A 14,120-nucleotide genomic window follows, 5' to 3' on the forward strand; every position below is an offset into this window, starting at 1 on the left:
GCGCTCCCGGCGGCCCCGCGGCCGGAAACGCGTCGGGGCCGGGCCGGGCCGGGCGGGGCCGCAGCGGGGCCGGTGGGGCCCGGAGCGCCGGTGAGCGCGGGGGGGGGCTCGGCCCGGGGGGCCGGACCGGACCGGACCGGACCGGACCGGACCGGGTTTGGGGGTTTGGGTGCGGGGTCCGGCGGACACGGCCCCAGCCCCGCCCGGCCCCGCGGGCCGCAGGCGCTGCCGGCGGGAGGAGACCGCGCTCGGCACCGGGGACGGGCTCGGGGAACAGCGGGGTGACCGCGGGTACCGGGGTGGTATTGCCGTGTTACGGGAGTGCTGCTGGGCTATTACTGGTGTGTTACTGGGTTGTTACATCGCTGTGTTACTGGTGTGTTACTGGGCTCTTATATCGCTGTGTTACTGGGCTTTTACTGGTGTGTTACTGGGCTGTTAATGGTGTGTTACTGGTGTGTTACTGGGTTGTTATATCGCTGTGTTACTGGTGTGTTACTGGGCTGTTACTGGGCTGTTAATGGTGTGTAACTGGGTTGTTATATCGCTGTGTTACTGGGTTGTTATATAGCTGTGTTACTGGGCTGTTACTGGTGTGTTACTGGGCTGTTAATGGTGTGTAACTGGGTTGTTACATCGCTGTGTTACTGGTGTGTTACTGGGCTCTTATATCGCTGTGTTACTGGGCTGTTAATGGTGTGTTACTGGGCTGTTAATGGTGTGTAACTGGTGTGTTACTGGGTTGTTACATCGCTGTGTTACTGGTGTGTTACTGGTCTGTTACTGGGTTGTTACATCGCTGTGTTAATGGTGTGTTACTGGGCTCTTATATCGCTGTGTTACTGGGCTGTTAATGGTGTGTTACTGGGCTGTTAATGGTGTGTAACTGGTGTGTTACTGGGTTGTTATGTCACTGTGTTACTGGGCTGTTAGTGGTGTGTTATTTGTGTGTTACTGGACTGTTATATCACTGTGTTACTGGTGTGTTACTGGGGGTGCTAGTAGCATGTTATTGGGATGTTATTAGTGGGTTACTGGGGGATTTATTGCCATGTTACTGGGATTTATTAGTGTTTTACTGGGAGATTTATTGCCACGTTACTGGGGTATTATTAGTGTGTTACTGGGGTGGTACTGGTGTGTCTGGGAAGTGGACGGTGTCACACATGTAGCACTGCATGGCTTAATTAGTTAATTAATGAATCATAGGTGTGCTGGCAAGGTGTGCTGGGAGGCTGGAGGGGGTCGGGCTCTGCTCCCAGGGAACAGGGACAGGGTGACAGGATGTCGCTCTGCCAGGGAGGTTTTGGGGGGATATTGGGAACATTCTGACCCGGACAGGACTGTCCAGCCCTGACCCAGCTGCCCAGGCCAGTGGTGGGGGGGTTTAAAAGCCCCTGTGGATGTGGCACTTGGGGACACGGCTTGGGATGGCCTTGGCAGTGCTGGGAATGGTTGAACTCGGTGGTCTTGGGGGGCTTTTCCAACCTGAACAATTCCCTGGTTCCGTGCTTTGGGCTGTTCCCCTTTTAGGGAGCTGCTTACTCAATCACCGTGCTGCTGGCTGTCCTAACCCCCTCCAAACCCTGCAGTGCTGCTTCCAGGCAGGGTGATGGGGCTGGAGGAGCACGTGGATTCATTTCCTTGGTGATTTGTTTCCTTAGTGACACACTGGGGCAATCTGAAGTAAACTCTGTGTGCAGAAGGGAAGCTGAACTCGGGATAAGTCGGAGCAAAAATGTCACAATTCTCAGGCTCAAAACGAACAGGAGAGCCCCAGGGCTTCAGGGTGGAATATTCTGTAATGAAATAATGATTTTTCCAGCTGCCCAGCAGAGGTTAAAGGGAAGCCCGGGCTGCTTTCTGCTGAGCTCACTCTGCTCAAACGATCTCTTTATTGCAGCAGTTTGCAACTGGCTGGGTTGCAACACCTCCCCTTGTTCTGTGCTTAAACAGCAGCGTGGTGCCCTTTGCTTTCTCTAAGAGGATTTCTGGAAGGGCAGGCAGGGACCTTCCATGGCTCACTGGCACTGAGCTGGGAGTCTTCTGGGCCAGAAGGAAAACAGGAAATCATGCTGAGGATGGGTTTCTGATGTTCCTGAAGAGGTTTTTTTGTGCCTTTTTTCCCCTGCCTGGTGTTGGGAAAGAATTCCTCCCTGTCAGGGTGGGCAGGCCCTGGCACAGGGTGCCCAGAGAAGCTGGGACTGCCCCTGGATCCCTGGAAGTGTCCCAGGCCAGGCTGGACAGGGCTTGGAACAGCCTGGGACAGTGGAAGGTGTCCCTGCCATAGCAGGGGTGGCACTGGATGGGCTTTGAGGTCCCTCTTACCCAAACCCTTCTGTGTTTCCAGGATCCTTCAGTTAAATCCCCAGAGGGACCTCAGACAGCAGCTTGAGCATCTTGCAGTGTCTTTCTGGAAGGTTTGGTCTTGGCTGCTTCCAGCTGTGTGGTATTGTGAGTTTAGGTAGAAGAAAGCTCTGCAGAGGGCTTGATTTAAGGGATTTCGTTCCTGTAACTGCTGAGGAAGGACCTTGTGGAGCAGTTTAACAGATTTGTGTTACTACCAGGAGTGGCACAAGGCTGGTACTGGCTGCTCAGGGAGGAAAATGCTCCTTGTTAATCTCTTACTTCATTTAACCCCTTCTGCTCAAAGCTGGGGCTGAGCACGGGCTCCTGTGTCCTGAGTACTGTGAGGGACAGGGATCTGGGGACGTGGGGCTGTGAACTCAGGGAGTTTTGGGCTGGATTTGGGGAGATGAGGGCTGTGAATCCAGGGAGGTGAGAGCCATGAACTGAGGGAATTGAGCGCTGTGAGAACTGAAGGCACTGCTGCTGCTCAAGTGTCACCTCAGGGGTGGGAGTTCCACCAGTCCCCGATGTTGAAAGAGGAGAGATGTGTAGGAATTGTCCAAACCACTTCACAGTCCTCAGTTTGAGACTGGGTTTGTTCTTCTCGGGAAGCTGAGGTCTGTGTGTGTGGGCTCTGTGCCCTGACTTGGTCCTTGCAGGGCAGGGATGTGTCTTCTGCTCCTTTCTGTGGCTCCTGGGTGGCTGCAGGAGCAGACAGTGGTTTCCTGGTGCTGGACACTCACCTGCCTGCTCAAGAGGTGTGGTGGTGGGCTGTGATTCCAGGTGTGGTGCTGGGCTGTGATTCCAGGTGTGTGGTGCTGGGCTGTGATTCCAGGTGTGGTGGTTGGCTGTGATTCCAGGTGTGGTGGTGGCTGTGATTCCAGGTGTGGTGCTGGGCTGTGATTCCAGGTGTGGTGGTGGCTGTGATTCCAGGTGTGATGCTGGGCTGTGATTCCAGGTGTGTGGTGGTGGGCTGTGATTCCAGGTGTGGTGGTGGGCTGTGATTCCAGGTGTGGTGGTGGGCTGTGATTCCAGGTGTGGTGGTGGGCTGTGATTCCAGGTGTGGTGCTGGGCTGTGATTCCAGGTGTGGTGGTGGCTGTGATTCCAGGTGTGTGGTGGTGGGCTGTGATTCCAGGTGTGGTGGTGGGCTGTGATTCCAGGTGTGGTGGTTGGCTGTGATTCCAGGTGTGATGCTGGGCTGTGATTCCAGGTGTGTGGTGGTGGCTGTGATTCCAGGTGTGGTGGTGGCTGTGATTCCAGGTGTGGTGGTTGGCTGTGATTCCAGGTGTGATGCTGGGCTGTGATTCCAGGTGTGGTGGTGGCTGTGATTCCAGGTGTGGTGGTGGGCTGTGATTCCAGGTGTGGTGCTGGGCTGTGATTCCAGGTGTGGTGGTGGGCTGTGATTCCAGGTGTGGTGGTTGGCTGTGATTCCAGGTGTGGTGGTGGCTGTGATTCCAGGTGTGGTGGTGGGCTGTGATTCCAGGTGTGGTGCTGGGCTGTGATTCCAGGTGTGTGGTGCTGGGCTGTGATTCCAGGTGTGTGGTGCTGGGCTGTGATTCCAGGTGTGTGGTGCTGGGCTGTGATTCCAGGTGTGGTGCTGGGCTGTGATTCCAGGTGTGGTGGTGGCTGTGATTCCAGGTGTGTGGTGGTGGCTGTGATTCCAGGTGTGTGGTGGTGGGCTGTGATTCCAGGTGTGTGGTGCTGGGCTGTGATTCCAGGTGTGTGGTGCTGGGCTGTGATTCCAGGTGTGTGGTGGTGGCTGTGATTCCAGGCTGTGCCCTGGTGTTGCTCCACAGGCCTGGGGCAGCCCTGGACTGGTCAAATCCTCTGTGTCCAGTGGCTGTGAGGGACAGGAGAGTGCAGTGAATTCCCTGGGCTTTGTTAGCTCACAGTATTATTTAAGACAGGAGCATTTTGACCTTAAAGTGAGGCAAAGTGGAGATTGCTCAGAGCTGAAACTTAAAGGAATAAGCAATTCCTTGGAAGCTGCTGAGGGAGCCAGCACCTCCACCTGGAGAGCAGCCAAGCCAGGTCTAGCAAGTTTCTGAGGATGAAAGAAAGTTAAACCTTGGATAAGGCACATTAAATGCTGCTCACAGCAGAGGGAAGGGCAGCCCCAACAGGCAGAGCTGCTGTGGCTGCCCCTGGATCCCTGGAAGTGTCCAAGGCCAGGTTGGATGGAGTTTGGAGCAGCCTGGGACAGTGGGAAATGTCCCTTCCAACCCCAACCATTCCATGGTTGTGTTCCCCTTGGCACTGCTCCCAGGTGCTTGTGTGGAGTCTGTCCTGTGAAGAAATCCGTGACTTTATCCTTTTCCCCCTCCAGTGCTGGGCTCAGACCTGTGGGAGGTTTGGAGTTGTCCTGGTCTGTGCTGGCCAAGCCTGGATCTGTGGAGCTCAGCCTGCCCAGGAGAGAGCCCTGCTGGGATCTCCCTTCTCAGCCTCATTAATCCAGGAGATTTCCCTAACTCTCACCAGGGGGGTGGAAAGTCTGGATCCAGGAGCTCAGCCCCCACTCCTGCTCTGTGGCTGTTCCCAGAGAGCTCTCCTGGGGGATTTGAGATAGGTCTGGGATCTTGCCACATCTGTCGAGGCACAGAACAGAGCAGGCAATAAGTAGGGCCTAAATGCAAAGTGAAAAATGAGATTTTTGGGTTTTGCAGGGTGCTAAGCCCTTCCTAAGCAGAAAAGAGGCTTATGGATGTGCAGGATGAGCAGGGCAGCTGTCCCAGCTGGGCTCTGCCATGTGCCAGATCTGACTCTGGCCCTAGATTAATGTGCTGATACTGAGCTGATTAAGAATGTCCCTTTCTGTGGCAGCAGGGGTGTTCTTCCAGCCCTGGAGACTTAGGGAATCCCACAGTGGTTTGGGTTGGAAGGGAGCTTAAAGCTCATCCAGTTCCAGCTCACAGCACCTTCTGCTATCCCAGGCTGCTCCAAGCCTCATCCAGCCTGGCCTTGGACACTTCCAGGGATGCAGGAGCAGCCACAGCTTCTCTGAGGTCAGCTTTGCCACCCTCACAAGGCACAGAGGTGATAAAAACTCCTTTTTCTGGAGGGTTTTGTGTCATTTTGTGAGCGGAACCTAAAAGGGGAAGTGGCAGAACTTTGTGGTTGTGGTGCCCTGGTCCCTGTGCCAGCTCCTGATGTCCCCCCTGTTGTGTCCCCAGGCAGGAGAGCAGCCATGGCCATCCTGTTTGCTGTGGTGGCAAGGGGCACCACCATCCTGGCCAAGCATGCCTGGTGTGGAGGGAACTTCCTGGAGGTGACCGAGCAGATCCTGGCCAAAATCCCATCTGAGAACAACAAACTGACCTATTCCCATGGCAGGTGAGTAACCCCTCTCCTTGGCTCTGGGGGGAATGTGGGCATGCATGAGGACACAAAGGAACTGCGGGTGTTTGGGGGTTTTTCTGTGGTTCTGTAATTATTTATTCCCATCCAAATTCCCGTGTGATGGAATATGCCACCAGCTCAGCAGCTCCTTCTGTCCCCCAGAACTCTGCAGCACAAATTTGAGTTCAGCTCCAGCAGCAGCACAGGGCAGCTGACACAAAGTTGAGTTTTCCATTTTTATATAATTCCAAGGTGAGCTGGAGGGTTCCTTCCAGCTGTGGAGTCTTTGGAGTTTGGCTTCTGGAAGCTTCCTCTGGTTTTTCTGAGGCTTGAACGTGACTTTAAATAAAACTCTCACCCTTTTTGGGCTGCCTGGGGGGCTTTGAGACAAGCTGTGCTCACATGGGCTGCCCCAAATCCAGTCTGCAGGACACAGAGAGGTTTTCTCTGGATTTTTCCAGCCCTCTCTGAGCTCTTGGTCAGTGTTGGTTGGGCAGGGAGTAGAAGCTTCATCACCTGGGACTTCCTGCATGTGGGAAGTGGCTGAGTCAGTGGGAATAAACTAAAACAACTGTGGAAATCCCAAATTTAGAGGTGTTGGAGCTCTTTTTTTTTGGGAACTGGCAGCATGGCTGGCTCCTCTCTGGTGCCCAAGCTGTTGTGTCAGAGCTGTTCTGAGGATGCAGGAGATGAGAACTGGGCTGGGCTTCTCAAATCCTCCAGTGCCTGCTCTGGAGTCTGACACACCTTGGGTATGCAGCTTTTCCCTCCTGCTGGAATTTTAAGGATAAATTTTAATATTTTAAGTAAAAGAAATTCTTTGAGTGCTGTTCAACCAGCGGAAGAGTTGAGTCTGAGGAGTGCTGTAGTGCATTTTTGGAGGTAACTGGGCAGGATGTGGGAGCTGTGAAGCTCCATGAGCCCTGGGAATTGTTGCTCCTGTCTAGTTCCTCCCAGGGATGCTCTGCCCCAAAAACTATAGGCTCCAAAACTCCCTGGATTCTGTCCAAAATAGTTTCTCCCATTCTGAAACAGGAAAAACCTGAGTTTCTTTGAATCTTGAATTCATTAATTTTGTTACTGAGTTCTTTTTGTTTTTTAAGAACTTCTGTGTCTTTTGCATCAATGTCCAAGGAAAAGCAGCCCTCTGGCATCAGGAATTCTTGGGTTGCTCTCTCTGCTGCTGGGATCCTTCTTGGACTCTCTGAGGAGTCTACAGGGTGGTACCAGACAAGTTTCACCTCACTCCTTCCAGGAGAGTTGTGGATGTGCAAGGAGTTCTGAACTTTTTGATGGGAGCAGCCCTTCAGGCAGAGACCTGTTCCCCAGCCTCACTTCCCTGGAGATTTACCTGGGACGTGTTTGTCTGTGCCAGCTCCGTAGAATAACTGGGATTTTCTCTTGCCAGCCCCCAAGGGCCCCACAGGGAGCAGTGGCTTCTGGAAAATGAAATTTCTGTGGAAATGTGGCAGCTCCCAATGACGTTTTGTTTCTTCCTTTCCATCCCCTGCAGTTACCTGTTCCATTACATCTGCCAGGACAGGATCATCTACCTGTGCATCACAGATGATGTGAGTACTGGGGACACAGCTACAGCCCCGGGAAATCTGGGAATTTTGGGTTCCATGTGGTATTTATTAATGAGGGCTGCTCTGAGCTGCTTTTTCTGCCCCTGGAGCCACAGTGACCTCAGTTACAGCTGTGAGCTCAGCCCGGAGCTCAGCCTGGAGTGTGGGATGGTTTGGGTTGGGAGTGACCTTCAAAACCATCCCATTCCAACCCCTGCCACGGGAGGGACACGTGGGTTGTGAGTTTTGGGGTGAAGCTGTTGGCTCTGCCCAGTTTCTCTCTCTGAGAGCAGTGGGTTGGTGCTGCAGAGACCGTGCCAGTGGCGTTTCCTGCTGCTCCGGGATTCTGCAAGCGCTGAAGGATTTCAGCACTCCCTGAAACGAGTGCAGCAGTGGAGCTGGCATTGTCCTGGGCAGAGCTGAGAGCCCTGGCAGTTGTTCCTGTTGTCCCACCCTCCCTGCCCTCTGCTCGCAGGACTTTGAGCGCTCCAGAGCCTTCACGTTCCTGAACGAGATCAAGAAGCGTTTCCAGACCACGTACGGCTCCCGAGCCCAGACTGCCCTGCCCTATGCCATGAACAGCGAGTTCTCCTCTGTGCTGGCTGCTCAGCTGGTGAGCCCCTGCCCCTTCCCTGCCAGCCCAGCTCCCCTCAGCAATCTCTTCCCTTTGTTCCATTTCCTTTTTCTTCCTCAGGGTCCAATGCGCAGATTTCTTGTTTGGACTCCGATGTTTATTAATTTCTATCTGTGTTACAGGGAGTTCTAGCTAACTTTCTAATCTCTCTTTCTACAAGGCCTTTTAAGGTCCAATTAAGAAATGCCACCTAAATTACTTTTACTTTTAACGCAATAACTGGTCACCCGAGACCCACAATGTGGAATTTTCTATCCAATCACAAAATACCACCCAGACCCATGAAGAAGAAGAAATACAAAACCTCCACCCTAAAACCTCCACTTGGCTTTATGTATATTGCTATATCCTAAGACCTTAATTCTAAATTTTTCACCCCGTGGTACTGCACACTTGTATTCAAACTGCACACCAGTGATCCCAGTTCCATCACTCAATTTTGGAAGCCTTCTCCACAGCCTCAGGTCAAATGCAGTGTTCTCCTGGGGGTCAGTGCCTGTCAGCACAGAAAACCCAAAATTCTCAATTTCCAAGGTTCCAACAGGGATTCTCCTAGGGTGAGCTTTGTGGAGATGTCCCTTGGATTAAAGACCAGGTGTCCCAGGAATGGTGGTTTTAGGGCTGTCCCTACATGTTAGTGTCACTTTAGTGAAGGGATGGGACCACAGGATTTATTGCTCTGATACACATCAGCCTCAAGGCTGTGAGATTTAAAGAAGCAAGAATTTAACCATATCTTAAAGTAGGCACAAATTGCCTGTTTTCCCTGGGTCCTGGTTTTTGAGGCTCCTGTTTTCCCTGGGTCCTGGTTTTTGAGGCTCCTGTTTTCCCTGGGTCCTGTTTTTTGAGGCTCCTGTTTTCCCTGGATCCTGGTTTTTGAGGCTTCTGTTTTCCCTGGCTGTTGTGTTGCAGAAATACCACTCGGAGAGCAAGGGCCCAGACCAGGTGGCAGAGACACAAGCCCAGATTGATGAACTCAAAGGGATCATGGTCCGGAACATAGGTACTGCTTCCTTTGGGAGCTGCTCTCTGCAGCTCTTCTGGTTTGGGTTTGGGGTTGGACAAGTCTGACCATTCAAAATAGAGGGTGAGATCTGGAACTGACCCAAAATTCAGTCCCAGAATGTATCCTGTGGGATGTGAGGCTGTTCCCCAAGTCCCTGGTTATCCCAGCAAAGCTGGAGCTCCTGGCTTGGGTGTTGGGAGCAGCTTTTTGCTCTGGGATTTCACCTTCAGAGCTTTTTCTCTTTTCCTCCAGACCTTGTGGCACAGAGAGGAGAGAAGCTGGAGCTGCTGATTGATAAAACAGAGAATCTCGTGGATTCGGTGAGCCTGGGGAAATCCTGGAAGTGGGGAAGTTGTGTTTGTGCAGCAGGGAGGTGGGGACAGCACCTGGAGACCTGCAGGGAGTCCTTCCCCCTCCTTCCAGCTGTTTTCCAGCTGCATCCCAGTTTGGGGAAGATCCAGCTGCTCCCTGTGCCACAGCCAGCCAAGGGTGACACATCCCTGTCCTCATCCCTTGTCCCCAAAGGGGAGAAAAAACCCCCCTCTGGTTATCTGCAGTGATAGGAGGGATAAAATCACAATTTACACTGCCCTGGTAGCCTGGGCTGAAGGCAGCTGGATGCAAATAAACTGGAAAATGTGCATCTGTGGAGTTGTTCTGATACCAGCAGGGAAAGTGTGGCTGATTTAAAATTTAAAAAGCTGAGTTGTTGCATTTAAATAATCTTTAAAGACTCTGGAGCTTCTCGGAGTGTTTCTGAGGAAGCGAAGACTAGAAAAACCCCAAATTAATGTAATTATCAAGCAGAGTTATGTAGCAAAGTGCTGTGCACTCTGGAAGCTTTTTGTCTTTCCTTTGGGAATCCCTGCCTTAGCATCCTGGCTTGGTGCCCAGCTCCTGTGGCATCCAGTCCTTGGGCTGGGAAAGTGCCAGGAGCTCCTGTGTGGGATCCAAACATCCCTGAGCTGTCCCAAAACCCTCCTGGCTTTGGAGGGGCAGCAGAAATGCCAGGAGCTTATCCAGCAGGGAACCTGGAGCTCCCAGGTGTTCAAACCTTCCCCTGTCCTCAGGTGGTGGCAGGGCTGAAAGCTCAGGTAAAGCTTTAGGGAAAGAAGGAGGCTGGAATTGCTGCAGCAGCTGGGCTGAGCTCATGGAGGAGCTGTCCCAGGGAGTGCTGGCTTTGGAAAGCACAGGGAAATGAAGGGGTGGAAGGAATGTCCTTCAGGGGGAATGTCCCACAGCCTGGGAGGGAGATCCAGGGAGGGAGATCCACCTTGGGAATGGGCTCTGAGCTGCAGCTCCCAGGGATGTGGTTCCTGCCTGCTGCAGCCTCGTGGAGGGTGGTTTGCAGGAAAAGCTGGCACTACCCCATGGAATGGCTGCACTGAGCCAGCCTGGGCTCTTTGGGGTCATTTGCTGCCCAAATCCTATTTTGAATATGTGAAAGTGCAGGGTACAGAGAGGACATTTGGGATGGGACAACCACATCCCAAATATTTCCATACCAGCTTACCCAGGAAAGCTGTGGCTGCCCCTGGATCCCTGCAGGTGTCCCAGGCCAGGCTGGAGCAGCCTGGGACAGTGGAAAGTGTCCCTGGCCATGGCAGGGATGGCACTGGATAGGATTTAGGTCCCATCCATCCTGGGATTTTCCTTGTTTTCTCTTGCAGTCAGTCACTTTCAAAACCACCAGCAGGAACCTTGCCCGAGCCATGTGTATGAAGAACCTCAAGCTCACCATCGTCATCATCATCGTGTCCATTGTGAGTGGGGAGCCTGGAGCTGCTGTGCCAGCTGGAACCACCAAACCCCTGCTGCTGTCCTGGCATCTGTGTGTGCCCAGCTCTGCCTGGCAGGGCAGAACCAGGGCCCTGAGTGTCCTTGTGTGAGGAGGGTGAAGGGCCTGGACAATCAGAGCTGCTGGGGGGGCTCAGCCTGGAGAGGAGGAGGTTCAGGAGACACCTCCTGGCTCTGCAGGCACCTGGGGGAGGTTGTGGTGAGAAGGGGATTGGCCTCTTCTCCCAGGCAGTCACGGGGGGGGGTTCAGGTTGGATATTAGGAAATACTCCTTCCCTGAGAGATGAAGCCCAAGGCAGTGCTGGGGTCACCAGGGAGGTGTTCAGAAAACGAGAGGATGTGGCACTTGGTGGCAGGAGGGATTTGATCAAAGGCTGGACTCGATGGTTGTGGAGGCTTTTTCTAAACTTTGTGACCCTCTGAGAGGAGAGGAGAGGGGAGCACCAGGAGCTGCCCCTGCTTGCCCCAGCAGCAGCTGAGGTGCCCTGCTGGAGCTGGGGTGGCTTTTTAGCCCTCAGTCCTGGTGGGATCTCGTTCTGTGACTCAAAAGTGCCTTAATTTTTTTTTATTTTTTTTTCGGTAGGACAGTTCCCCTCCAGCTGTAAGGACTGTGGATGGAGCAGGGGCAGGGTGGGAAGCACTTTGTCTCTACATGGGGACAGCTCTCAGCTGCAGGGGGGGACAGGAGGGTGTGAGACAGGTTCTTCAAGGCTTTGGGCATGTGGGGTGTCCAGGTGAGTGCTGTGGCAGTCAGCGAGTGCTGGCAGTCCCTAATTCCCTGCGCCGTTCCCGTGTTCCTTGCCCAGGTGATCCTGTACATCATCCTGTCGGCCGTGTGTGGTGGGCTGGCCTGGCCCAGCTGTGTGCAGAAGTAGCTGCAGCTGGAGCTGCTCCCCAGGAGATGAAGAAGTGAAGAAGGAACCTCCAGAGTGACTCCTGCCTGTCACCGCTGCCACCTTCACCCTCCCATCCCTCCAGGACTTCAGACTCTTTGCCTTATCACCCAGACAGACCCGGCTGGTTGCTGCTCCCGTGCTCTCAAGAGTGGGCTGGGTTAATTACTTGAAAGGATTTTTGTGTTCCCTTTGCTGTCCCAGTGCCACCCCTGCAGAGAGCTCTGTGCATGCTGGCCCCGTGGCTTCCCCTGTGCGGGGACAGGAGTGGCTGCAGCTGTCCCACAGAGCAGGTTTGGGGTGGACAGGTGGGTTTGGGTTCCCAGAGAGCCTCTCCTGCACATCTGGCCACATCTGGTGGCACGGGGAGGTCACGGTGTCACCCTGGCAGGAACAAATGGGGGGCAGGGCTTTGTGCACTCACAGGTGGAGGTGCTGCTGCTGTTCCTGCAGTGATGCTGCAGGCAGGAGGCTGGGGGGTCACCTCAGCTGTGCAATGGCTGCCTCCTCATCCTCACTTCTTCCTCACACCCCCTTCCCCCCCCCCCCCCCCCAGGCTGGCTGCTGAATGGACACAGCAGAGGGGGTGGTCACACACGGTTCAGGATCTGCTTTCTCACAGATGATTTCTGCTGCTCTCCTTGGGAGGGTGGACTGCAATTAATTTAATTTATAATTCTGGCACCGACTACGGTGAATTTGGGGCCAGGCTGGCTTGCTGAGGTGCCAGGGAGCTGCTGCTTGTGCTTCTCCTGGAAGGTGTGCACTGGAACTGGAGGGCAGAGAAGGGTTGGAGTTGGTGCCTGGTGACTTTTTCTCCAAGGTCAGAGGGAGAAAGGCTCTGCTAGAGGATGAACTTCCTCCTCTGGGAGGATTTCAAACCAAACCCAAGGCTGGTAACCAAATGCAGGCTCAGGGCTGCTGTTTCTGTGCCAGCTGCACATCTCCATCCCGGGGCAGGCCTGGCTGAGGAGCTGGAGCTGCCGGGGGCTGGGCAAAGGGGAAGGAATGGAAAACACCCTTCAGGGGGTAAGGAATCTGCTTTTGGCCCAAGGGAGTTGAGGGATGGAAGGGGAGGCTTCTTTTGGTGCCCGAGCTGGTGCCACGAGGTCCTGGTGACAGTGGCAGGGTGGGGACGTGGCTCTGCTGCTCCTTCAGTGTGGCACTGACCATGGAGCTCCCAGCAGGACTCAGCTCCAGGGGGAGAGTCTCCAGTAGCTCCTTTGGATTTGTCTTCTGCTGGGCTGAGGTTTCACCAAGGGTGATTGGTAGCCACAAAGTGCCAGTGGCCACTGGCACCTGCTTCTCTTTGTGTTGTGAATGTAAAGCTTGGAGCCCCCTCCCTGCAGCTCCTGCAGCCCCAGGTGCAGCCGTGCATGTTTTAGGGATAGTGCTGTTACCATGTTCATTTGGATCATTTCTTGTCTTATGTACAAATAATTTTTAAAGAAATTCCTTTTCCTTCTCGAGGATGCACTGAGGCATTAGTGTAAAAAAAACCATGACCTTGATTTCAATAAAATTCCTGTACAGAAAGCAGAGTTGTGTGGAAAGCCTACCTTGGGAGTGCTCTGTGCTGGTACAGGGGAAGGTTCTGGAAGCAGGCTCACGCTTGGGGATGAGGGAATTGGATTTCCTCTTGGACTTGGAAACTCTTGGGAGTTGTTGATTGTTATCTCAGTTGGAGGCAAAGCTGCATTTTCCTGGTATCAACCATGGAGAATATTGGGAGCTGAAGGGAGCTTAGAAAAATGAAAGGATAAAATAAAGTGAACAGCTCCCACGTGTGCTGTGCTCCCTCTCTCCCAAGTGCCTGGCAGCAGCAGGTTTGTATGGAAATGCCTGGGAATGCCAGCAGCATCCAACCTCAGCACCTTCCTGCTGCTCTGCTCAGCCTGGAACTGCAGCCAGCTCTGGCAGGCTGGAAAAAATGGGAACAATCCCCCCTGCCTGAGAGACTTGAACTGGGATGTAGCCTTCAAGCAGTTAACATCTGACTCTGAGGAAGTTTCTGCTCTTCACCTCCTGTTAAATGCCCATGGAAGAGCAGCAGTTTGACTTGGGGGGGGCAGAGCCTGGGAAATCTCCTTTGGAACACAGAGCACAGGAAAGGCAACAGGAGAAAAATCAGATGTTGCTGCTCTCTTACCTTTCAGTTCTCTGGGAAGATCAGTGTGAGCAGGACATGTCTCAGAAAACAATGTACATGGGGTGAAAAACTCCACAGGGCAGTGCTGGGACCCCACTGAGCTTCACTGGGGGCAGAAACCTCTCTGAGCTCCACCGTGCCAGCCTGGGGAGGGGGTGACAGCCAGGGACAGCAGCAGCTCCTGGGCCCCAGATGTCTCTTGCTCTTCCTCTTTCCCTGCATCACAGGAGATCTCTGCAGTGCAGGAACTTCCTCTGTGCTGCTTCCTGCCTCTGGTTCTGCTCAGGCCACGTGCACGTTTCAGGAACAGCACACAGCGCCTGCTGTGGGTTTTTAATTTACTGACACCCACCTTGCCCTGATCTCTGAGGAATTAAAGGTAAATCT

General features: G+C 53.6%; 1 protein-coding gene across 2 annotated transcripts; it reads left to right on the top strand.

Annotated features, from left to right (window-relative positions):
- Nucleotides 1-60: 60 nt before the first annotated feature.
- Nucleotides 61-13,823, top strand: VAMP7 (vesicle associated membrane protein 7). 2 transcript variants are annotated; one of them, XM_062503001.1, is made up of 8 exons: nucleotides 61-90; nucleotides 5,521-5,680; nucleotides 7,200-7,257; nucleotides 7,730-7,867; nucleotides 8,801-8,891; nucleotides 9,147-9,214; nucleotides 10,565-10,657; nucleotides 11,498-13,823. In XM_062503001.1, the coding sequence occupies exons 2-8, from the start codon at nucleotides 5,535-5,537 to the stop codon at nucleotides 11,564-11,566; spliced, it is 663 nt and encodes a 220-aa protein (XP_062358985.1). In that variant the 5' UTR covers nucleotides 61-90; nucleotides 5,521-5,534; the 3' UTR covers nucleotides 11,567-13,823. The 2 variants fall into 2 exon arrangements, with proteins under 2 accessions (XP_062358985.1, XP_062358987.1); XM_062503003.1 differs by lacking the exons at nucleotides 61-90; nucleotides 7,200-7,257 and having other exon boundaries at nucleotides 5,528-5,615.
- Nucleotides 13,824-14,120: the final 297 nt, after the last annotated feature.

Source organism: Cinclus cinclus, chromosome 15, assembly GCF_963662255.1.
Source record: "Cinclus cinclus chromosome 15, bCinCin1.1, whole genome shotgun sequence".
NCBI classification, from domain to species: Eukaryota; Metazoa; Chordata; class Aves; order Passeriformes; family Cinclidae; genus Cinclus; species Cinclus cinclus.

Coding starts and splice junctions, on each gene's coding strand:
- VAMP7 (XM_062503001.1), top strand. CDS start 5,535: ATGGCCATCCTGTTTGCTGTGGTGGCAAGGGGCACCACCATCCTGGCC. Junction 8,892..9,146: donor GATCATGGTCCGGAACATAG/GTACTGCTTCCT, acceptor CTTTTCCTCCAG/ACCTTGTGGCACAGAGAGGA. Junction 10,658..11,497: donor TCATCATCATCGTGTCCATT/GTGAGTGGGGAG, acceptor TTCCTTGCCCAG/GTGATCCTGTACATCATCCT.